The sequence below is a fragment of the Musca domestica genome, unplaced genomic scaffold, assembly GCF_030504385.1.
Source record: "Musca domestica strain aabys unplaced genomic scaffold, Musca_domestica.polishedcontigs.V.1.1 13, whole genome shotgun sequence".
NCBI classification, from domain to species: domain Eukaryota; kingdom Metazoa; phylum Arthropoda; class Insecta; order Diptera; family Muscidae; genus Musca; species Musca domestica.
The window spans coordinates 15486230-15510747 of record NW_026712172.1 but is presented as its reverse complement, the minus strand read 5'-3'; the positions used below and the strand labels follow the sequence as shown (position 1 = coordinate 15510747).

Genomic DNA, 24518 nt, shown 5'->3' with positions numbered 1-24518 from the left:
GAAAACAGAACACTTTTTCTGCTCATTGCAGAGAAAATGATAAGAAACGTGTTTTTGTGGCATTGATCCTTTAACGTTTAAAGTCAACTTGGGATCATTGGCCATAATTGCTTCTCACAATAAACTTCAAGAGAGACATTTTAAATTGCATAAAAGAAAGAATTTTTCTCATCGTAAGATTACGAATCTTATAAATCTTATAAACTTCCTTTGATAAAGCCTATATTTAGGTCTTACAATTTTCAATGGGTTTCATTGCTTAATTTTCTTTAACTGAATATTTCACCATTGAAGGCTATTTGTGTGATTCTTTTCTTCACTTTTTAGATTTCTTGTTTTCACCTGAATCGTTTACACATGCCAGTTTCACCGCAGCATTGCCATTTACTTGCTGATACCTAACATTTTTATTTACGCCTGAATATATGCAACACGTTTTAGCTTTCTGAATATAATGCAAACACCAAAAGGGAATGTTAACAAGTTCGGTCGGGCTGAACTTCTAATACCCTCCACCGTTGGAAGGAATTTGAAAAATTTCAAAAAAAATTCCGAAAACTACCACCTTAATGAAAACCGTTATATGGGGACTATACGAAGACGTGGACAGGCATACGAAATTTTTTGTCATAGGCTGTAGTACCCAATACGAACTTTAAATACGAAATTTGAAATAATTCCGGTAAATAATGTCGCTGAAATAATAAAAATACCGAATATCGGGAGGAACCGTTATATGGGGGCTATACGAAGTCGTGGACCTGCATTCGAATTTTTTTGCCATAGGCTGTAGTACACATTAAGATCTTCCAATACGAAATTTGAAACAATTTCGGTGAATAATGTTGCTGAAATCATCAAAATACCGAATATCGGGAGGTACCGTTATATGGGGGCTATACGAAGACGTAGACCTGCATACGAAATTTTTGCCACAGAATTGTAGTGCCCATTACGAACTTTAAATATGAAATTTGAAATAATTCCGGTAAATATTATCGCTAAAATCATCAAAATACCGAATATCAGGAGTTACAGTTATACGGGGGCTATACGAAGACATGGACCTGCATATAAAATTGTTTGTCATAGGCTGTAGTACCCATTAAGATCTTCCAATACGAAATTTGAAATAATTCCGGTAAAAAATGTCGCTAAAATCATGTATATATCATTTGATGCTATTAAAACGTGTCTCATCGAAATAAGGGTTTAAGACCCTAGGTCTCTTTGGGTCAAATTCGTTTCAGGACATTTGGAGTCGATCTAGCAATGTCTGTCCATTCATCTGTCTGTCTATCTGGCTGGTGCGCACGATAACTCTCGATGGAAGTATCCGATTTGGTCCAAACTTGGTACATCGTAATATTATTATAAAATTTAGATCGAGTTCGGTACCTAAACCGCAAAAGGTCGAAATTTTCAAAAAATAATATTTTACTGCCCGGAAAGAGAAAAGATAATCCGATTTTTCTCCAATTTTGCAAATCATAATATTTGCATCAGTGTTAGGTTAGGTACGAAAATGGTCAATACCGGTCTACTCCACCAAAAAGGGTCAACATTTTGAATAATTATAACTCTTATAAAATGTGATGTACGAGTCCGATTGGCTTTAAATTACACACTTCACAATATTTTTATTAAACAAAAATCTGGTCTGAAGATGGAATATATCGGTCCATTCTTTCTGGTATCTCCCCCACAAAGGCTCAAAATTTCCAATATCCAAGAAGTTAATAAAACGCGAAATTAACATCCGATTTCATTCAGACTTGGTACATCTCAATATTTCAATCAACACACGATCTGTTGGTAGATATGGTAGAGATCGGACTATTTCTGCTGGTACCTCCCCACATAGGGACAAAATTTTGAATAACCAAAACGATCTTGAAATCCAAAATAAGCATTCGGTTCTATTCATATTTCACACATTCCATTATTTTGACTAACACAAGATCTGTTGTGAAGATGGGATATATCGGTCCACTCCTTCTGGTACCTTTCTCACACAGGGGGTTAAAACTTTGAATATCCAAGAAGCTCATAAAATTAAGATCCGATTCCATTCAGACTTGGTACATCTCAATATTTCCATCAACACAGATCATTATAAGTATTGTAGTGCTCGGACTATTTCTTCTGGTACCTCCCCAACATAGGGTTCAAGATTTTGAAGAAAAAAAAAAACGTTCAAAGAAAGCGATTCTCTTCAAATTTCACACACACACACACACAAAGATATTTACTTGTGAATTCTGGGAGTTGTTTTTGATTAATCGTACGGAAAGTACTTAACAGTACTAAATTTGGTATTGGGTGAAGCAATAGCGCTGAAGTCCTTAAAATTTAATACATATGCCACTGTTGGTGTCTGTGGTTAAGATATGGAGGTGATTTTGGAAATGCATACTATAATTGTAATAAATGGTACTACATTTAAAAATGGGGAAAATTACAGAGCTGATATCCTGAAATTTCATATTAAAGTAACTGCTGGTATCTGGGGACGAGATATGGAGAATGTTTTGAAAATACGTTCAATGTTTTTGCAAGTTATCTAGCTCAACTAGAGTTGGCTAGATCAAGCTAAAATTGGCTACCTCAAACTGGAGTTGAATATCTTAACTGGACAGGGTAGCTCAACTAGCTAGGGTTGCCTAGCGCAATTGAAAAGAAAAGCCGGAATAGTGTTTTTTCAAAATTTTCTTTTATTCATTTAATTTTTGGGACAAGGGGCGGTCCAATTCCAGTTCTTGTAGGAAACACACTGACCCAAAGCCGAATCGAACAATTCAGCGGTGGGGCAACGGACAATTTCAGCTGCGGCACCAGCCTTAGTGCACAGCCAATAGCAAGTGGGATCCCAGAAGTTACGAACGGGAACATTCAGGTTGCTACTGGTGCAGGTGGGCATATTGTTGCTGTCAGGATCGCAGGCCAACACACAGGCAATGACACAAGCCAAGAAAGTCAAGCAGGCGACTGCAAAGAATTTATACGAAAATAAAATTTCGGAAATAATTTCCAGCCACTGAAATGCTTACAGAATTTCATTTTTCCTTGTTTCGTAATTCTGAATAGCTCCAAATTGAAACTTGTCGAATTGATTGAATTCTACTAAGTTTTTAAAGGGTTTGCAAAAAAGATATTTGGCAATTGATAAGAGAAAGTTTAATTGATTTTCACTATACCACCTGCAGTTCATCATTTTCGGAACGGAACTGAACACTGAAACGACATAAGTTATTAATAGCTGATAACAGGTGATTTAATTGGCTGCTACTTTTTCTCTTTTTTTTGTCATTTTGGTTATTTGGTACTTACTTTGGAAGTTATTTTTAGGTAAAGAACATGTCTTTTTAGATGTGGTACACGTTTTACAGCTCAATCTGGTCAAGGTCAAATGACTTGAATCAAAAGTGAAAATGATTTACCAAACACCTCTCAGTTGATGTCGATGGAGGCTCGTTTTTTGCGAACATGATAAGAAATGAAAGAAAATCTTGTCCTCCAAAAAGTTGCACGGAACACGGAATATCGAGGTTGTGATAAGGTTTGACAGAATTTATCTTCATTTATAAATGTTCTGGATTTCTGTATTTTGCCATACCTAATGAAAAACTTTACTTTGCCCCCTCTCTTCAGCAAGTTTTGCATAAAAACATATGGGAGGAAATATTTCTATTACGAAGTGGTGGGATGGAATATAACTTTTTTCAAACCTCCTAGCTCACAATCAGGGCATATGAGAGCTAGCTTCTTAAATATTCTAGCACAAGCGTAAAATGGAAATTCAGACTCATTAAGTCAAATTTTAATTTTTTAAGGCTGTTTGTGAACCCTCAGAATTTATTTGGCTCAAATGAACAGTTGTCAAAAATCTATAAAATTGTGATCGAAAATCGATGACAATTCTCTGTCATAGGCGGTAGCATCCATTTCGAACTTCAAATACCAAATTTGAAATATTTCCGGTGAATAATGTCGCTAAAATTATCAAAATACCGAATATCGGGAGGTACCTTTATATGGGGGTTATACGAAGACGTGGACTTGCCCGGACAATTTTCTGTCATAGGCTGTAGCATCAATTTCGAACTTCAAATACCAAATTTGAAACTTTTGCGGTGAATAATGTCGCTAAAATCATCAAAATACCGAATATCTATCACGAACTTCAGATAGCAAATTTAAAATAATTCCGGTGAATAATGTCGCTTAAATCACGAAAATACCGAATATCGGGAGGTACCATGGTATAGGGGCTATACCAAAACGCGGGATTACATGGCCCATTTTTAATACCAAAAGTCTGAAGACGTGAACCTGCACGGACAATTTTCTGTCATAGGCTGTAGCATCCATTACGAACTTCAAATACCAAATTTGAAACATTTCCGGTGAATAATGTCGCTTAAATCATCAAAAACCCGAATATCGGGCGGTATCGTTATATGGGGACTATACGAAGGCGTTGACTTGCACGGACAATTTTCTGTCATAGGCTGAAGCATCAATTTTGAACTTCCAATACCAAATTTGAAACATTTCCGGTGAATAATGTCGCTAAAATTATCAAAATACCGAATATGGGGCGGTATCGATATATGGGGACTATACGAAGGCGTGGACGTGCACGGACAATTTTCTGTCTTAGGCTGTAATATCGATTACGAACTTCAAATACCAAATTTGAAACAATTCCGGTGAATTATGTCGGTTAATTCACCAAAATACCGAAAAAAGGATGGGAGGAGGTATGGGGGCTATACCAAAACGTGCACCTACATGACCCATTTTCAATACCAAAAGTCCTGCAGACGTAATATACATTTGAGTAAAATTTTATCAATCTACCTCATTTCGTTCGGAAGCTAGAGTGATTTCCACAGACGGACAAACGGATAGATGAACGGACATCACTAAATCGGCATAGATTTTATATAGATTTTATGCTGAAGTATATGTATACTTTGTGGGGTCTAAAATGTATATTTCGATGAGTTACGAACGGAATGACAAACTTAATATGCTCTCCATACTACGGTGGAGGGTATTGGGAAAGAAAACATTTTTATATAAAAGCATCTGAATTCAAACTTGTTCCACTTTAAACTACAAATACCAGTAAAAACGTTCGGAAAATGCTGTTAAAATTTTTAAAACACCAAAAAGCGTGTGAGGCCTTTATATGGGGGCCATACCAAAACGGGAACCTCTTAGGCAATTTTATACTTCAAGGTTTGCCATCTACCTAATCTTCTTAAATGCCAAATTTGAAACAATTTCGTGGGTTATATGTGACTATAATTATCGCAATACCGAATATCGGTGGGTATTGTTATACAGGGTGAGGTAAAAAACTGCAATAAGGACAAACGCCATAATTTTTAAATTTTTCTTTAATTGCATTGAATGATAGCAAAAAATCTCGGAAATAGCATCAAATTTTAGAATAAGTTTAGATTTGTTCGAATTGATCACCTTTGGCACGAAGTATGGCCTTCAAACGGCCAATGAAGCCGTCACACGCTGTCCGAATGTTGCTCTGCGGTATTTTGGCACATCCCCGACGAAGCGCTTGCTTGAGGTGATCGACAGTTTGGTATTTTTTAGTGCCAACCCTGCTTTCCAAAATACTCAAGACACAATAGTCCAACGGATTGGTATCAGGAGATTTTGGTGGCCACTATGCCCTGGAAATGAAGCGAGGAACCTCATTTTGTAACCACTCTTGGGTGGCGCATGCTGAGTGCGATGATGGTGCTGAGTCCTGTTGGAGTGTCCAAGATCTGCGGCCAAAATGTTTGCATGCCCAAGGCTTCAATACACCCTCCAGAATATATTCGCGATAATATTAGGCATTTATTCTGATTCCACGGTTGATTAATAGGAGCGAAGAGCGACCATCGGCTGTTATGGCGGCCTACACCATCACCATGGCCGGCGCTTGAGTTCTGGTGGAAAACCGAAGGTACACATTTTCAGCTGCCCTCTTTGGCATGTTCAAACACGATGATTTTCCTTGTTTACAAACTGCTGGACAACGAATGTTTTTTCATCGGAGGAAACCAAATTCGGCAGTTCACCAATTCACCACGGCCATGCGAAGCAACTCTTTAGCTCTTTTGAGTATATTTTCTTTCTGTTGCGGTGTAAGTTCTTGCACTTTTTGTAATTTCAATGGCTTTACTCCGAGCTAATTTTTCAATATTTGCCGAATGGAATATTACGATATGTTCAGCTCACGAGCTATTTTTCGGCCACTGTGACGTGGGTTTCGGGATCAAGTCGCTTCTTAACTTTTAGAACCCTATCTGCTGATGTTGCAGTTTTCTTCCGTCCACTTCCTTGACGTCGAGCTACGCTACCAGTATCACGGTAACGAGCGGTGGTACGAGACACAAAAGATTTGTTCACATTTAAACGCTGAAGTGCTCTAATGATAGCCACTTGCGGTTTTCCAGCCAAATATAAAGAAATCCCACCATCACGCTTGGATTCCATCACGAATAACTTTTTTCTGGAAAATTCTCACCAAAATGCTTTTGTACGCTTGTAAACAATATAATGAGCTGTCACTGGAATCATTTTAACAGCTGTCGGACGAATGGCTTAGAAATGACAGCAGTCTGAAGTTGGTTGCAGTTTTTTCATCTTAACCTGTATATATGCCATAGGGCAGTAACTGCATGGATATAATACACGAATTAATTTGCACTAAGTCGATTTTTGCAAATTAAACTTGCCGTCTGTCTAAGGTATTACCGAGCTCTGGAGAAATTATAATTACAACTACTTTAAATAGTATAATCGACTTTGCTTTGTAGAAACGGAAAAATGGTGAATTGGCCGCAGAAAGGAATTCGTGAACTAGTTCAGTTAGAGTTGGCTCTACTAGAGGAGTAGATTGGCTCTACTAGGGGATGCTAGCTCAACAATAGTTGGAAGTTCACTTAGAATTGTCTAACACAAGCAAATGTACTTATTCAGTTCAACTAGAGTCGTTTCGCAAAAAATCAAACAAAATTATATAGTTTTTTATTTTTGTTTTCTTTTATTCACTTCTTAATTTTCGGGACAAGGGGCGGTCCAATTCCAGTTCTTGTAGGAAACACACTGACCCAAAGCCGAGTCGAACAATTCAGCTGTGGGGCAACGGACAATTTCAGCTGCGGCACCAGCCTTAGTGCATTGCCAATAGCAAGTGGGATCCCAGAAGTTACGAACGGGAACATTCAGGTTGCTACTGGTGCAGGTGGGCATATTGTTGCTGTCAGGATCGCAGGCCAACACACAGGCAATGACACAAGCCAAGAAAGTCAAGCAGGCGACTGCAAAGAATTTATACGAAAATCAAATTTCGGAAATAATTCCCAGCCAAAGAAATGCTTACAGAATTTCATTTTTTCTTGGTTGGTAGTTCTGAATAGCTCCAAATTGAAACTTGTCGATTTGGCGAAGTTCTACTAAGTTTTTATAGGGTTTGCAAAAAAGATATTTCGCAAATGATAAGAGATAGTTTAATTGATTTTCAATATACCACCTATAGTTTATCATTTTGGCTCGGAACTGAACACTGAAACGACATAAGTTATTAATAGCTGATAACGGATGTTTCGGTCGGCTGCTACATTATCTAATTGTCTTCTGTAGTAGTTTTATACGCTTGATAACTCATCTTGTCAAGGTCAAATGTGCTGAATCCGTGAGCATACAGTAGCTCCAAGCAAAACTCGTACAGGTAAAGAAAAATTTTTATGTTTCTAATTATTTCCTAAAAACACAATCTTCTTTGCAAGATACCATATCTTGCTGGCGGATTTTTCCGTCGAGACAGCTCTATAAAATCTCTATGGGTATTATGTATGGACTCTGGGCTGGTGTATCCATGACGTGAGCACAATTATATAGCAACCATAACAGCACTCTATAAGCCTTGTGTTTCGGATCATTGTCTTGATAAAAATAATAATCTTCGCCAAGTCCGAGCTTTTCCTTACAGAGTGGCAAACGTTCTTTCAAAATGATCCATATGTTCTGATCCATAATACCCTCAATAAAATGCAATACACCAGGTCCAGAGGCTGAAAATGAGCCCCACACCATAACTAATCCACCACCGTGCTTCACTGTAGGCTTCATATTTTTGGCAAGGAGCGCTTCATTTGCCTTTTTTTCCCTACATAAGGTCTGCCATCTGAACCTAAAAGGTTGAATTTGCTCTCGTCCGTGAACAGCACATTCTTCCAAAATGGAAAATCTTTTGATATGTGCTCCTTGGCAAATCGCATTATTACTTCTTGATCTCGCTTGCTGATTAGAGGTTTATGCTATAGCTCTTCTTCCATTGTAATTCGACTTATGCATGTATATTTCTTATTGTTTGATGGGCAACATAGTTCTCCCAAATCCTTTTCAGCAATTTTTGCGAGCTTCGGTCCGCTCAAAACTGGAACCTTTTTGATCTGCCGTAAAATATACTTCTAATCACTCAAGGCAAATATTTTGTTATTTGCCGTTTATGACTTATTTTCTACACATCCATCTGTTTTGAACCGTTTTATGATGTACTGAACTGTAGATCGGCATCTATTAACAATCTTAGATATCTCACTTAGCGAACGAAATGAAGTAGGTTGATAAAATTTTACTCAAATATGTATTATGTCTGCAGGACTTTTGGTATTGAAAATTGGTCATATAGGTCCACGTTTTGAGCCCCATATAATGATACCTCCCATTCTCGGTATTTTGGGGATTTAAGCGACATTATTCATCGGAAATGTTTCGAATTTGGTATTTGAGGTTCGTAATGGATAGTACAGCATAAGACAGAAAATTGTCTGTGCAGGTCTACGTTTTCGTATAGCCCCCATATAAACCCCCCACCTGATATTCGGTATTTTTATGATTTTAGCGACATTATTCACCCGAATTATTTCAAATTTGTTATTTGAAGTTCGCAATGAATACTACAGCCTAAGACAGAATATTGTCTATTGTCTTCGTATAGGCCCAATATAAAAGTACCTCCCTATATTCGGTATTTCGATGATTTTAGCCACATTATTTACCGAATATTTTTTCCAAGTTTCGCATTTGAATATTGTAATGGCTTATGACAAACGTTGCCTATACAGGTCCACGTCGGGCTACATTCGGTATTTTTTAAGATTTTAACAGAATTTTTAACGAATTTTATCTCTTTAAAAATTGCAAAATTCTTTCCAAAGTGTGGAGCGTATTCAAATATCGGCCCGGCCGAACTTACAGCTTTTTTACTTATTTTTTTTAATATTTAGGTCAGTAAATTACATAACACGTGGAAATTTGTGATAAATTTGCTTTTAAGGGCTCTCCTAAATACTTTTTCCAACAATCACGTGAAGTTGGACGCAGTTCGAAACAGGGTTGCCGTATAAATGTAAGCTGTACGAGTTACGCTTTTGCATAGAGATTTGGTGAGCTTTAGAATAAATGTCATTCTTTTGTTAAAGAAATAAAAACAGTAAACTTCTGTTCCTCGGCTAGTTCTACTACCCTACAGGGTGAGATAAAAAAAAACTGTAAGAAAGTCAAACGACATAATTTTCAAATTAATTTTTATTTCAATTTCATTGAATGAAACCAAAGAAAAAAAATCGGAAATAGCATCAAATTTTAGAATAAGTTTAGATTTGTTCGAATTGGTCACCTTGGGCATGAATTATGACCTTCAAAAGGCCAATGAAACCGTCACACGCTGCCCGAATGTTGCTCTGCGGTAGATATTTTGGCCCAATCCCGGCGAAGCCTTTGCTTGAGGTGATCGACACTTTGGTATTTTTTAGTGCCAACCTTGCTTTCAAAATACTCCACACACAATAGTCCAAGGGATTGGTATCCGGAGATTTTGGTGGCCATTGTGCACTGGAAATGAAGCGAGAAACCTCATTTTGTAACCATTCTTGGGTAGCGCGTGCTGAGTGCGATGGAGCTGAGTCCTATTGGAATGTCCAAGGTCTGCGGCCAAAATGTTTGGATGTCCAAGGCTTTTTGATACACCCTCTAGAATATTTTCGCGATAATATTCCGCATTTTTTCAGATGCCACGGTCGATTAATACGAGCGAGGAGCGACAATCGACTGTTATAGCGGCCCACACCTTCACTATGGCCGGGGCTTGAGTTCTGGTGGCCGGCCAACCGAAGGTGCACATTTTCAGCTGACCTCTTTGGCAAATATTTTCTTTGTTTACAAACTGCTGGACAACGAATATTTTCTCATCGGAGAAAATCAAATTTGGCAGTTCATCACTTTCGGCCAAGCAAAGCAACTCTTTAGCTCTTTTGAGTCTATTTTCTCTCTGTTGCGGTGTAAGTTCTTGCACTTTTTGGAATTTCAATGGCTTTACCCCCAGCTCATTTTTCAATATTTGCCGAATGGAATATTTCGATATGTTCAGATCACGAGCCATTTACAGTATTGATAAGAAACGTCTTATCTGCATTCTAATACCACAAAAGAGGAATTGATGTGAAGTCCTTACATTGGGTGTGTCGAAATATCAGAAGATAGATTCTGTCGAAAGTTTTCGCAACCTCGAGTGTCTGTAGCGCACAACTTTTCGAATACAGGGTTTCTAATTGAGATTTCCTGTATCAATACAAGATATTTGGTAAACACTTAGAAAAGTTTGTAATTTTTTTATTGTCGGTAAAAAACGAGCCCCCATTAGCATCAGTATGGGGGTGTGGGGTATATTATTATCAGGTATACCCATGGGAAAAACGTCTGCAATTTCTGTAAAGACACAATCTATGCCTAAAAATAGCTTAAAAAAATTAAGACAAGAAGAGAGAGAAAAAACAGCCACCTGTTATCAGCTTTTAATAACATATGTCGTTTCACTGTTCAGTTTCGAATCGAAATGATAAACTACAGGTATATTGGAACTCAATTAAACTTTCTCTTATCTATTGTCACGAACCAGAAATCGCAGACAAGAAGAAAAAACAGCCACCTGTTAATAACTTATGTCGTTTCACTGTTCAGTTTCGAATCGAAATAATAAACTGCAGGTACATTGAAACTCAATTAAACCTTCTCTTATCTATTGTCAATTATGTATTTTGCAAACCCTATAAAAACTTAGTAGAACTTCGCCAAATCGACAAGTTTCAAATTGGAGCTATTCAGAACTACTTTACAAGGAAAAATGAAATTCTGTAAGCATTTCTTTAGCTGGGAGTTATTTCCGAAATTTGATTTTCGTATAAATTCTTTGCAGTCGCCTGCTTGACTTTCTTGGCTTGTGTCATTGCCTGTGTGTTGGCTTGCGATCCTGACAGCAACAATATGCCCACCTGCACCAGTAGCAACCTGAATGTTCCCGTTCGTAACTTCTGGGATCCCACTTGCTATTGGCAATGCACTAAGGCTGGTGCCGCAGCTGAAATTGTGCGTTGCCCCACCGCTGAATTGTTCGACTCGGCTTTGGGTCAGTGTGTTTCCTACAAGAACTGGAATTGGACCGCTCCTTGCCCCGAAAATTAAGAAGTGAATAAAAGAAAACAAAAATAAAAAACTATATAACTTTGTTTGATATTTCTACAACCATTAACGATCTGGAGAATCTTAATTGAGCGAAACGACTCTAGTTGAACTGAATAAGTACATTTGCTTGTGTTAGACAATTCTAAGTGAACTTCCAACTATTGTTGAGCTAGCATCCCCTAGTAGAGCTAGCCAACTCTAATTGAACTAGTTCACGAGTTCCTTTCTGCGGCCAATTTAGCTTTGGCTGTTTCTACAGAGCAAAGTCGATTATACTATTTAAGATAGTTGCAATTAAAATTTCTCCAGAGTTCGGTAATGCCTTAGTGTCAATTAATTCCTGTATTATATCCATGCAGTTACTGCAGTTACAGGTTAAGATGAAAAAACTGCAACCAACTTCAGACTGCTGTCATTTCAAAGCCACTAGTTCGAGAGCTGTTAAAGTTTTTTCAGTGACAGCTCATTATATTGTTTACAAGGGTACAAAAGCATTTTGGTGAGAATTTTCCAGAAAAAAAGTTATTCGTGATGGAATTCAAGCGGGACATTGTGATTTCTTTACATTTGGCTGGAAAACCACAAGTGGCTGTCGTTAGACTCCAGCATTTAAATGTGAATAAATTTTTTGTGTCTCGTACCATCGCTCGTTACTGTGATACAGGTAGCGTAGTCCGACCTCAATGAAGTGGAGGGAAGAAAACAGCAACATCAGCAGAAATGGTTCGAAAAGTAAAGAAGCGACTTGATCGAAACCCGCGTCGTAGTGGCTGAAAAATGGCTATATTGAATTGAAAAATGGCAAATATTGAAAAATGAGCTCGGGGTAAAGCCATTGAAATTCCAAAAAGTGCAAGAACTTACACCGCAACAGAAAGAAAATAGACTCAAAAGAGCTAAAACGTTGCTTCACTTTGCCGAAAGTGTTGAACTGCCGAATGAGAGTGAACTATCCGATGAGAAAACATTCGTTGTTCAGCAGTTTGTAGACAAGCAAAATGATCGTGTTTACTTGACAAAGAGGTCAGCTGAAAATGTGCACCTTCGGTTGGCCACCAGAACTCAAGCGCCGACCATGGTGATGATGTGGGCCACCATAACAGCCGATGGTCGCTCTTCGCTCGTATTAATCGACCGTGGCATCTGAAAAAATGCGGAATATTATCGCGAAAATATTCTAGAGGGTGTATCAAAAAGCCTTGGACACCCAAACATTTTGGCCGCAGACCCTAGACATTCCAACAGGACTCAGCTCCATCGCACTCAGCACGCGCCACCTAAACAGGAATGGTTACAAAATGAGGTTTCTCGCTTCATTTCCAGGGCACAATGGCCACCAAAATCTCCGGATACCAATCCGTTGGACTATTGTGCCTGGAGTATTTTGGAAAGCAAGGTTGGCACTAAAAAATACCACGGTGTCGATCACCTCCAGCAAGCGCTTTGCCGGAAATAGGACAAAATTCCGCATAGCAACATTCGGGCAGCGTGTGACGTTTTCATTGGCCGTTTGAAGGCCATAATTCGTGCCAAAGGTGTTCAAATCTAAACGTATTCTAAAATTTGATGCTATTTCCGACATTTTTTGCTTTCATTCAATAAAATTTAAAAAAAAAAAATGTAAAAATTATGGCGTTAGTCCTTATTGCAGTTTTTTTAACTCGCCCTGTATAACGATACCCAACGATATTCGGTATTGCGATAATCATTAACCCATGATTTTTTTTCAAATTTGGCATTTAAGACGATTTGGTAGATGGCAATCCTTGAAGTATAAAATTGTCTATAGAGGTTCCCGTTTTGGTATGGCCCCCACATCAAGGCCTCACACGCTTTTTGGTATTTTAAAAATTTTAACAGCATTTTCCAAACGGTCTTACTGGTATTTGTAGTTTAAAGTGGAACACGTTTAAATTCAGATACTTTTATATAAAAATGTTTTCTTTCTCAATACCCTCCACCGTAGTATGGAGAGCATATTAAGTTTGTCATTCCGTTCGTAACACCTCGAAATATACATTTTAGACCCCACAAAGTATATATATTCTTCAGTATAAAATTCTATGCCGATTTAGCGATGTCCGTTCTTTTATCCGTCTGTCCGTCTGTGGAAATCACTCTAGCTTCCGAACGAAATGAAGAAATGATTGATAAAATGTTACTCGAATGTATATTAAGTTTACAGGACTTTTGGTATTGAAAATGGGCCATGTAGGTCCACGTTTTGGTATAGCCCCCATATAATGGTACCTCCCGATATTCGGTTTTTTTGATGATAATAGCGATATTATTTGCCGGAAATGTTTCAAATATAGTATCTGAAGTTCGTGGTGGATACTACAGCCTATGACAGAAAATTGTCTCTGCAGGTTCACGTCTTCGTATAGCCGCCATATAAGCGTAACTTCTGATATTCGGTATTTTGATGATTTAAGCGACATTATTCACCGGAATTCTTTTAAATTTGGTATTTGAAGTTCGTAACGGATATTACAGCCTATGACAGAAAATTGTCAGTACAAGTCCACGTCTTCGTATAGCCGCCATATAAGGGTACCTCCCGATATTCGGTATTTTGATGATTTTAGAGACATTATTCACCGGAATGGTTTCTAATTTGGTATTTGAAGTTCGTAATGGATATTACAGCCTATGACAGAAAATTGTCCGTGCAAGTCCTTCGTATAGCCCCCATATAACCACACCTCCCGATATTCGGTATTTTGATGATTTTAGCGACATTATTTACCGGAATTCTTTTAAATTTGGCATTTGAAGTTTGTAATAGATATTACAGCCTATGACAGAAAATTGTCCCTGCAGGTCTACGTCTTCGTATAGCCCCCATATAACGGTACCTCCCGATATTCGGTATTTTGATGATTTTAGCGACATTATTTACCGGAATTCTTTCAAATTTGGTATTTGAAGTTCGTAATGGATATCACAGCCTAAGGCAGAGAATTGTAATCGATTTTCGATCATAATTTTTTAAATTTTTGATAACTCTTCATTCGAGCCAAATAAATTCTGAGGGTTCGCAATAGCCTTAACAATTTAAAATTTGAATTAATGAGTCTGAATTTCCTTTTTACGTTTGTGCTAGAATATTTAAGAAGCTAGTTCCCTCATAAGCCCTGATTGTGACTTCGGAGGTTTTAAAAACGTTATATTCCATCCCACCACTTCGTAATAGAAATATTTCCTCCCATATGTTTTTATGCAAAAGAGAGAGGGGGCAAAGTGAAGTTTTTACATTAGGTATGGCAAAATACAGAAATCCAGAACATGTATAAAGGAAGATAAATTCGGTCTAACGTTATCACAACCTCTATATTCCGTTTTCCGTGCAACTTTTTGGAGGACAATACTTTATTTCGTTTCTTATCATGTTCGCAAAAAAACGAGCCTCCATCTGAGAGGTGTGTGGTAAATCATCTACAATTTTGATTCAAGTCATTTGACCTTGACCAGATTCAGCTGTAAAACGTGTACCACTTCGAAAAAGACATGTTCTTTGCCTAAAAATAACTTCCAACGCTAGTACCAAATAACCAAAATGACAACAAAAAGAGAAAGAGTAGCAGCCAATTAAATCACCTGTTATCAGCTATTAATAACTTATGTCGTTTCAGTGTTCAGTTCCGAATCAAAATGATAAACTACAGGTGGTATATTGAAAATCAATTAAACTTTCTCTTATCAATTGTCAAATATCTTCTTTGCAAACCCTATAAAAACTTAGTAGAATTCAATCAATTCGACAAGTTTCAATTTGGAACGATTCAGAACTACTAAACAAGGAAAATGAAATTCTGTAAGCATTTCTTTAGTTGGAAATTATTTCCAAAATTTGATTTTCGTATAAATTCTTTTCAGTCGCCTGTTTGACTTTCTTGGCTTGTGTCATTGCCTGTGTGTTGGCCTGCGATCCTGATAGCAACAATATGCCCACCTGCACCAGTAGCAACCTGAATGTTCCTGTTCGTAACTTCTGGGATCCCACTTGCTATTGGCTGTGCACTAAGGCTGGTGCCGCAGCTGAAATTGTCCGTTGCCCCACCGCTGAATTGTTCGATTCGGCTTTGGGTCAGTGTGTTTCCTACAAGAACTGGAACTGGACCGCCCCTTGTCCCGAAAATTAAGTGAATAAAGATAAAAATTGGAAAAAGTATAACTTTGGTTCGTTTTCTTATGGGTTTAATGGAACTAGAGGAACTTAGTAGAGCTGAACAATTTTAGTTGAGCTATTCAACTCTAGATGGCATTGATTATTAAATGATTATTTTGAAAACTTAATGGGAAATTTACAATAAGAAATGTCCTCGCACGAGTGAGGGGAGGCTGGGATAAATGTGTAAATACAAGTCAGAAGTCTTATCTTAAAAAGTAGCAGGATATTTTATAATTTTTAGCTCCCATTGGTTGTTAGATGCTTTGGGCGCCACAAAATACCAATCAGAAGTCTTATCCTAAAAAGTAGCAGAATATTTTATCATTTTTCGCACCAATTGGTTGTTAGAACCATTGGGCGCCACAATGATGCATTTCTTGTTTTATTGAAGGCTAAGTCAAAATACCAAAATAACTTTGCCCAAATTGGTTATTCTCTAAAAATTCTGTTATATAAGGACTATACCTGTACTTTATACGAAGCTTTCCTATCCTCCCTTTGTGGGGGAGGTACCAAAAGGAGTGGACCGATATATCCCATCTTCACAACAGGTCTTGTGTTTTTAGAAATAATGAGATGTGTGAAATATAAAGAGAACCTGATACTTATTTCGGATTTTTATAGACTTTTTGGTTATTCAAAACTTTATCGCTTTGTGGGGGAGGTACCATTAGGAATGGTCCGATCTCTACCATCTTTATAACAGATCTTGCGCTGATAGAAATATTGAGATGTGCCAAGTCTAAATGCAATCGGATGTTAATTTCGCGTTTTATGAGCTTCATAGATATTCAAAATTTTGACCCTCTGTGGGGGAGGTAGCAGAAGGAGTGGACCGATATATTCCATGTTAACACCAGACCTTGAGTTAATAAAAATATCATAATGTGTGTAATTTGAGCAGAAGCGAATGCTTATTTAGGATTTTATGATCGTTTTGGTTATTCAAAATTTTAAACCTTTGTGGGGGAGGTACCAGAAGGAGTGGACCGATATATTCCATCTTAATACCAGACCTTGGCTTAATAAAAATATTGAGATGTGTTTAATTTGAAGACAATCGGACACTTACATCACATTTTATAAGAGTTATAATTATTCAAAATTTTGACCCTTTGTGGGGGAGGTACTTAAGCCGATATTGCCCATTTTCGCACCTGAAATAGCACTGATGCAAATATCAGGATTTGCAAGGTTGGAGAAAAATTGGATTATTCTTCCTCTTTCTGTGCCGTAAAATATTTGTTTTTTTTTTTAATTCGTCCTCTTTGTGTGGCACGTACCAGTAGAAGTGCACCGATATTGCCCATCTCCGAACTCGATCTAAGTTTGACAATAATATTACGATGTACCAAGTTTGGGTCAAATCAGATACTCCCTTCAAGAGTTATCGTGTTTTCCAGCCAGCCAGACAGACAGACGGACGGACAGACATTGCTAGATCGTCTCCAAATGTCCTGAAACGGGTTTGTCACAAAGAGACCTAGGGTCTAAAACCGTTATTTCGATGAGGCACGCTTTGGCCGTATCAAATGATATACAGGATGAGATGAAAAAACTGCAGCCAACTTCAGACCGCTGTCATTTCTAAGCCACTCGTCCGACAGCTGTTAAAATTATTCCATTGACAGCTCATTATATTTTTTACAAGCGCACAAAAGCATTTTGGTGAGAATTTTCCAGAAAAAAAGAGGCTATTCGTGATGGACTTCAAGCGTGATAGTGGAATTTCTTTATATTTGGCTGGAGAACCACAAGTGACTATCGTTAGAGCACTCCAGAGCACTTTAAATGTGAATAAATCTTTTGTGTCTCGTACCATTGCTCGTTACCGTGATACTGGTAGCGTAGCCGCTTGACGTCAAGGAAGTGGACGGAAGAAAACAGCAACATCAGCAGAAATGGTTCGAAAAGTAAAGAAGGGACTTGATCGAAACCCGCGTTGCAGTGGCCGAAAATGGCTCGTGAAATTTATTGAAATTATTGAAAAATGTGCTCGGTCGGGGTAGAGCCATTGAAATTCCAAAAAGTGCAAGAACTTACACCGCAACAGAAAGAAAATAGACTCAAAAGAGCTAAAGAGTTGCTTCGCTTGGCCGAAAGTGGTGAACTGCCGAATTTGGTTTTCTCCGATGAGAAAACATTCGTTGTCGAGCAGTTTGTAAAAAAAATTATTGCGTTTACTTGCCAAAGAGGTCAACTGAAAATGTGCACCTTCGGTTGGCCACCACACCACAGAACTCAAGCGCTGGCCATGATGATGGTGTGGGCCACCATAACAGCCGATGGTTGCTCTCCGCTCGTATTAATCGACCGTGGCATCAGAATAAATGCCGAATATTATCGCGAAAATATTCTGGAGGGTATATTTAAGCCATGGGCACTCAAACATTTTGGCTGCAGACCTTGAGCATTCCAACAGGACTCAGCACCATCATCGCCCTCAGCACGCGCCACCCAATAATGGTTTCAAAATGAGGTTCCTCGCTTCATTTCCAGCGCACAATGGTCACCAAAATCTCCAGATACCAATCCGTTGGACTATTGTATTGAGAGTATTTTGGAAAGCAAGGTTGGCACTAAAAAAATATCAAAGTGTCGATCACCTCAAGCAAGCGCTTTGCCGGGAAAGGGCCAAAATACCGCCGAGCAACATTCAGGCAGCGTGTGACAGTTTCATTTGCCATTTGAAGGCCATAATTCGTGCCAAAGGTGACCAATTCGATTAAATCTAAACTTATTCTAAAATTTGATGTTATTTCCGAAATTTTTTGCTTTCATTCAATATCGCTTTAAAAAAAGCCATATGGCTGAGGGTATAATAATATCTTATAAGGCAATGACGGGTCTATTTTTCCTTGCCATTTATGGATGAAGAGTCGAATGTTTTATCAGTTTGTGGGAACCATCTACAAGTTTGCTCTAGAAAGTCACATTACACGGTCAAAATTAATAATACTCAATATTTATCCAAGAAATAATCTCCTCCATGTATTTGTCGCCACACTATCTAATCATCATCTATCAACTTGAAATTACCCCCCCCCCAAACATCGGAGTTCCTTCACAAAATGTAGCTCAAAGTTAATTGGAACTTGTCAAGTTAAATTGCCAATAACAAATTTATTTTTAAAACTCCCGACATATGTACCTGAAATGTTCGATAAGAAATGAATGGCACTTAAAAAGAAAAACCAACTTCTATTGGAAACAAAAGGAAGCTTTGGTCACCAACAAATTTGTTATCAGTTCTTTAGAACTTATGTCATTTTACTGTTCGGTTTCCAACCGAAACTATGTTCATTTCATTTTTTAAAAAATCAATTAAATAATTGCTTATCTATGGCGAAAATCTAATTTATTGCAGGTATAAAAATCAAAAATGCATTTGGGGAATTCGACAAGTTGTGATTCGGAACTATTGGGAGCTGATCAGCCAATCAACCAAACTATCTAAAAATGAAATTCGGTAAGGTGACTCATCAATGAAAGAATCATAAAAATTTAATTCTCTAAATCCTTTCCAGTCATCTGCTTGACTTTCTTGGCTTGTGTCATTGCCTGTGTGTTGGCCTGTGATCCTGACAGCAACAATATGCCCACATGCACCAGCAGCAACCTGAATGTGCCCGTTCGCAACTTCTGGGATCCCACCTGCTATTGGCAATGTACTAAGGCTGGTGCCGCAGCTGAAATTGTCCGTTGCCCCACCGCTGAATTATTCGATTCGGCTTTGGGCCAATGTGTTTCCTACAAGAATTGGAATTGGACCGCCCCTTGTCCAGAAAATTAAGTGAATAAAAAAATAATTTGAAATTGAAAACAGCTTTTATTTACAGAACTTGAAGGGGGTATATGTGTTTACATGGAAGAAGATTTCGAAGATAGCCTGGTAGAAAAATACAGGTAGATGCATCAAGGCTTGGGAACATTGATATGACAACAATTTTAAAATGTTTTTTTTTTTTTTTTTCAAATATAAGTAGATTTTTATATGTTATTTTATACGACGTCAATCAGAGGTTATTATAATAGGCGATTTTCAAAAATTTTTGATTCAAAAATTTCAATTCCAAAATTGGTTTGACAGTTCATTGTTCCATCAGCTGTCTTCATGCGTCTAACTGTATTCTTCTACGATGGAAGGCAGTTAGCTTTCACTTCCGATACATTTTGAAATGTTGCGTAATGAGTTGAATCTCTTGTAATAACAGCTGGCCTGGCCATAAATAATGGTATTATAAGTTCATTAAGGAACTCAAGAGAAACTGGTGATACCTATGTGACTTTGTCAACCACAAGAAACATAGACAAGTAAAAAAGCAGCTAGTTCGGTTGGGCCGAACTTTGAGTATCCACCACCATATGGAACGAATTTGGAAATTTTCAAAAAAAAAATAAAATCCGTTAAAAATTCTGTAAAAATCTTAAAAGTACCGAATATAGCCGTTATATTGGGATCTACATGACGACGTGGACTTGCATAGCCAACTTTTGTCTTAGGCCATTACAATATTCAAATGCGAAACTTGAAAAAAATCCGGGGAATAAGGTAGATATGATTAAAATACGGAATATTGGGAGGTACCGTTATATGGGGGCTATACGAAGACCTGGACCTGCAAAAACAATTTTTTGTCACAGGCAGAAGTATCCATTACGAACTTCAAATGCCAAATTTGAAACAATTCCGGTGAATAATGTCGCTAAAATCATCAAAATACCGAATATCGGGAGGTACCGTTATATGAGGGCTATACGAAGTCGTGGGCCTGCACAGATAATTTTCTGTCATAGGCTGTAATATCCATTACGGACTTCTAATACCAAATTTCAAACAATTCCGGTGAATAGTGTCGCTGAAATCATCAAAATACCAAATATAGGGAGGTACTGACATATGGGGCCTATATGAAGACCTGGACCTGCATAGACAATTTTCTGTCACAGGCTGTAGTATCCATTAGGAACCTTGAATACCAAATTTGAAACAATTCCGGTAAATAATGTCTCTGAAATTATCAAAATACCGAATATATGGAGGTACTGATATATGGGGGCTATACGTACCCATTACGAACTCTAAATACGAAATTCGAAACAACAACTAAATACGAAATTTGAAACAAAGACGGTGTATAATGTAGCTTAAATCATTATTGTATCGAATATCGGGAGGTACTGATATATGGGGCGTATATGAAGGCCTGGACCTGCACAGACAATTTTCTGGCATAGACTGTAGTTTCCATTACTGAATACTCGCTCATTACCGTGATACTGTTAGCGTAGCCCGACATCAAGGAAGTGGACGGAAGAAAACAGCAACATCAGCAGAAAAGGTTCGAAAAGTAAAGAAGCGACTTGATCGAAACCCGCGTCGCAGTGGCCGAAAAATGGCTCTTGAGCTGAACATATCGCAACATTCCATTCGGCAAATATTGAAAAATGAGCTCGGTGTGAAGCCATTGAAGTTCCAAAAAGTCCAAGAACTTACACCGCAACAGAAATAGACTCAAAAGAGCTAAAGAGTTGCTTCGCTTGGCCGAAAGTGGTGAACTACCGAATTTGGTTTTCTCCGATGAGAAAACATTCGTTGTCCAGCAGTTTGTAAACAAACGTAATGATCGTGTTTACCTGCCAAATAGGTCATGTCAGTTGAAAATGTGCACCGTCGGTTGGCCACCAGAATTCAAGCGCCGGCCATGGTGATGGTGTGGGCCGCCATATAAAAATTCGTATTAGGTCGGAAAAATCCAAGAAGTGGCGGTAAGCTCTTTTGGAGTTTAATGCGCTCTTCAAAAAAAAAAAAAAAAAAAAAAAAAAAAACATACCTCCATTGCAAATTCCGCTGTTCAAAGGAAGGCTGCGCCAAGACTCAAAGAAAATGTTGAGCCATGAACTTCTAATACCCATCACTTCTATGACTTTCCTTCTTCAGTGGTTCGCAGCTGCAGGCTAGAAAAAAACCATCAAGCCTGATAAGACTTTACAACGTTCCGACTATTGAGCAAATAAAAAAGATATCAATTGCAATCATAGGTAGGCATTACAAGGTAATGGCGAATGCAATTACATGCAATGACAACCAACAGCGTTCGAACTTACACGACAAACTTATGCAAGTTCGAGATAACAAATCACTTAGGGTTGGCAGTACATGGATATTTTTTTACTATAAATAAGTCAGCATAGCCTAGGATGAGGCACAAGTTTTCCATTACAAGTGCAGCCTTTAACTACTCCATAGAAAAATAAAAACCTGCAACATGAAATATTGTAAGTCCTCTGAAACCATTCCCAAAAGGATAAATGAGTTCAGCTCCCCTTTCCATTGCAGTTAGTTGTTTGATTGCCTTGCTTGGCCTTTTGGCCGTTGTCTTGGCCTGCGATCCCGATAGCAATAATGCACCCGAGTGTAGTAGTTCGAATTTGAATGTACCCGTTCGTAATTTCTGGGATCCCACCGCCTACTGGGTGTGTGAGAAAGCCGCCGCTGCCCCCGAACTGGTACGTTGTCCCGATGCCCATTTGTTTGATTCGGAAAAAGGCGAATGTGTTCTATGGAATAAATGGAAGTGGGTCAATCCTTGTCCAGCGAACTAAAGGATATTTTCCAAGAGTGGCACAAGGAAAAATATTTCCGAAAGTATATATTTATAAAGAATGAGAGCATGCAAGAATTTTTGGTTTTTCTTTTCGGGGAAATTAAAGAATGCGGGAACTGGAAATTCGAGAGAGCTCTAAAAAGGTGAGGACTTCAAGGATTTTTTCTTTGAGGATTTTTTCACACGAAAAGTTTTGGGATTTTTCAACTTCGGTTGGGACAAGCCTAGCCAACTTCGGTTGGGACAAGCCTAGCCAACTTCGGTTGGGACAAGCCAGCTTCAGTTGGGACTAGCCAACTTCGGTTGGGACAAGCCAGCTTCAGTTGGGACTAGCCAACTCCAGTTGGGACAAGCCAGCTTCAGTTGGGACTAGCCAGCTTCAGTTGGGACTAGCCAACTGCAGTTGAGACTAGCCAACTCCAGTTGGGACTAGCCAATTACTGTTGGGACTAGCCATCTCCAGTTGAGACTAGCCAACTACAGTTGGGACTAGCCAACCCCAGTTGGGGCTAGCCAACCCCAGTTGGGACTAGCCAACCCCAGTTGGGACTAGCCAACTGCAGTTGGGACTGCCCAACTCTAGTTGGGACTAGCTAACTCCAGTTGGGACTAGCCAACTTCAGTTGGGAGAAGCCAACTTCAGTTGGGACCAGCCAACTTCAGTTGGGACCAGCCAACTCCAGTTGGGACCAGCCAACTCCAGTTGGGACCAGCCAACTCCAGTTGGGACCAGCCAACTCCAATTGGGACTAGCTAACTCCAGTTGGGACTAGCCAACTTCAGTTCCGACTAGCCAACTCCAGTTGTGTCTAGCCAACTCCAGTTGGGACTAGCCAACTACAGTCGGGACCAGCCAACTTCAGTTTGGACTTGCCAACTCCACTTGGACTAGCCAACTCCAGCTGACCTCTACTAGACCTTCTTTTTCCTGGAATTCGTGTTGTACCTTACTTTGGGGGACTACCCAACTCCAGTTGGGGGACCAGCCAATTCAAGTTGGGACTAGCCAACTACAGTTGGGGACTAGCCAACTACAGTTGAGACTAGCCAACTCCAGTTGGGACTAGCCATCTCCAGTTGAGACTAGCCAACTACAGTTGGGACTAGCCAACCCCAGTTGGGGCTAGCCAACCCCAGTTGGGACTAGCCAACCCCAGTTGGGACTAGCCAACTGCAGTTGGGACTGCCCAACTCTAGTTGGGACTAGCTAACTCCAGTTGGGACTAGCCAACTTCAGTTGGGAGAAGCCAACTTCAGTTGGGACCAGCCAACTTCAGTTGGGACCAGCCAACTCCAGTTGGGACCAGCCAACTCCAGTTGGGACCAGCCAACTCCAGTTGGGACCAGCCAACTCCAATTGGGACTAGCTAACTCCAGTTGGGACTAGCCAACTTCAGTTCCGACTAGCCAACTCCAGTTGTGTCTAGCCAACTCCAGTTGGGACTAGCCAACTACAGTCGGGACCAGCCAACTTCAGTTTGGACTTGCCAACTCCACTTGGACTAGCCAACTCCAGCTGACCTCTACTAGACCTTCTTTTTCCTGGAATTCGTGTTGTACCTTACTTTGGGGGACTACCCAACTCCAGTTGGGGGACCAGCCAATTCAAGTTGGGACTAGCCAACTACAGTTGGGGACTAGCCAACTACAGTTGAGACTAGCCAACTCCAGTTGGGACTTGCCAACTACAGTTGGGACTAGCCAACTACAGTTTGGACTAGCCAACTACAGTTTGGACTAGCCAACTACAGTTGGGACTAGCCAACTACAGTTGGGACTAGCCAACTACAGTTGGGACTAGCCAACTTCTGTTGGGACTGGCCAAATCCAGTTGGGACTAGCCAAATCCAGTTGGGACTAGCCAAATCCAGTTGGGACTAGCCAACTCCAGTTGGGACTAGCCAACTCCAGTTGGGACTAGACAACTCCAGTTGGGACTAGCCAACTCAAGTTTGGACTAGCCAACTACAGTTGGGACTAGCCAACTCCGGTTGGGACTAGCCATCTACAGTTGGGGGACTAGCCAACTCCATTCGGGCCAGACAACTCCATTTGGGCCAGACAACTCCAGTTGGGACTAGCCAACTCCAGTTGGCACTAGTCAACTCCAGTTGGGGCTAGCTAACTCCAATTGGGACTAGCCAACTACAGTTGGGACTAGCCAACTACAGTTTGGACTAGTTGGGAATAGC

At 39.3% G+C, this 24518-nt stretch overlaps 8 protein-coding genes across 8 annotated transcripts in view; 4 read left to right on the top strand and 4 right to left on the bottom strand.

Moving 5' to 3' along the window:
- LOC131800850 (uncharacterized) overlaps positions 1–19 on the bottom strand; it is a 1918-nt gene extending 1899 nt beyond the window's left edge. The window contains exon 1 of the mRNA XM_059118656.1: positions 1–19. This exon is cut by the window's left edge and continues 105 nt beyond it. The gene's annotated coding sequence lies outside the window, so the exon portion shown is untranslated.
- The window catches only part of LOC105262404 (box A-binding factor), a 55711-nt gene that overhangs the window by 22899 nt on the left and 8294 nt on the right, over positions 1–24518 (bottom strand). The gene's annotated exons all lie outside the window — the stretch shown is intronic.
- LOC101893559 (uncharacterized) lies at positions 2697–3168 on the bottom strand. The gene is made up of 2 exons (XM_005192017.4): positions 3051–3168; positions 2697–2988 (listed from the first exon to the last, which is right to left on the bottom strand). The coding sequence occupies exons 1-2, from the start codon at positions 3058–3060 to the stop codon at positions 2723–2725; spliced, it is 276 nt and encodes a 91-aa protein (XP_005192074.2). The 5' UTR covers positions 3061–3168; the 3' UTR covers positions 2697–2722.
- LOC131800848 (uncharacterized) lies at positions 7036–7544 on the bottom strand. The gene is made up of 2 exons (XM_059118655.1): positions 7403–7544; positions 7036–7340 (listed from the first exon to the last, which is right to left on the bottom strand). The coding sequence occupies exons 1-2, from the start codon at positions 7410–7412 to the stop codon at positions 7075–7077; spliced, it is 276 nt and encodes a 91-aa protein (XP_058974638.1). The 5' UTR covers positions 7413–7544; the 3' UTR covers positions 7036–7074.
- On the top strand, positions 11089–11575 carry LOC101890391 (uncharacterized). Its single transcript, XM_005190541.4, has 2 exons — positions 11089–11216; positions 11279–11575. The coding sequence occupies exons 1-2, from the start codon at positions 11207–11209 to the stop codon at positions 11542–11544; spliced, it is 276 nt and encodes a 91-aa protein (XP_005190598.1). The 5' UTR covers positions 11089–11206; the 3' UTR covers positions 11545–11575.
- LOC131800847 (uncharacterized) lies at positions 15219–15721 on the top strand. Its single transcript, XM_059118654.1, has 2 exons — positions 15219–15361; positions 15424–15721. Exons 1-2 carry the CDS (start codon positions 15352–15354, stop codon positions 15687–15689), a joined length of 276 nt encoding a protein of 91 aa, XP_058974637.1. The 5' UTR covers positions 15219–15351; the 3' UTR covers positions 15690–15721.
- LOC101892817 (uncharacterized) lies at positions 19029–19541 on the top strand. The gene is made up of 2 exons (XM_005190964.4): positions 19029–19187; positions 19246–19541. Exons 1-2 carry the CDS (start codon positions 19178–19180, stop codon positions 19509–19511), a joined length of 276 nt encoding a protein of 91 aa, XP_005191021.1. The 5' UTR covers positions 19029–19177; the 3' UTR covers positions 19512–19541.
- LOC101892639 (uncharacterized) lies at positions 21885–22401 on the top strand. The gene is made up of 2 exons (XM_005190963.4): positions 21885–21997; positions 22059–22401. Exons 1-2 carry the CDS (start codon positions 21988–21990, stop codon positions 22322–22324), a joined length of 276 nt encoding a protein of 91 aa, XP_005191020.1. The 5' UTR covers positions 21885–21987; the 3' UTR covers positions 22325–22401.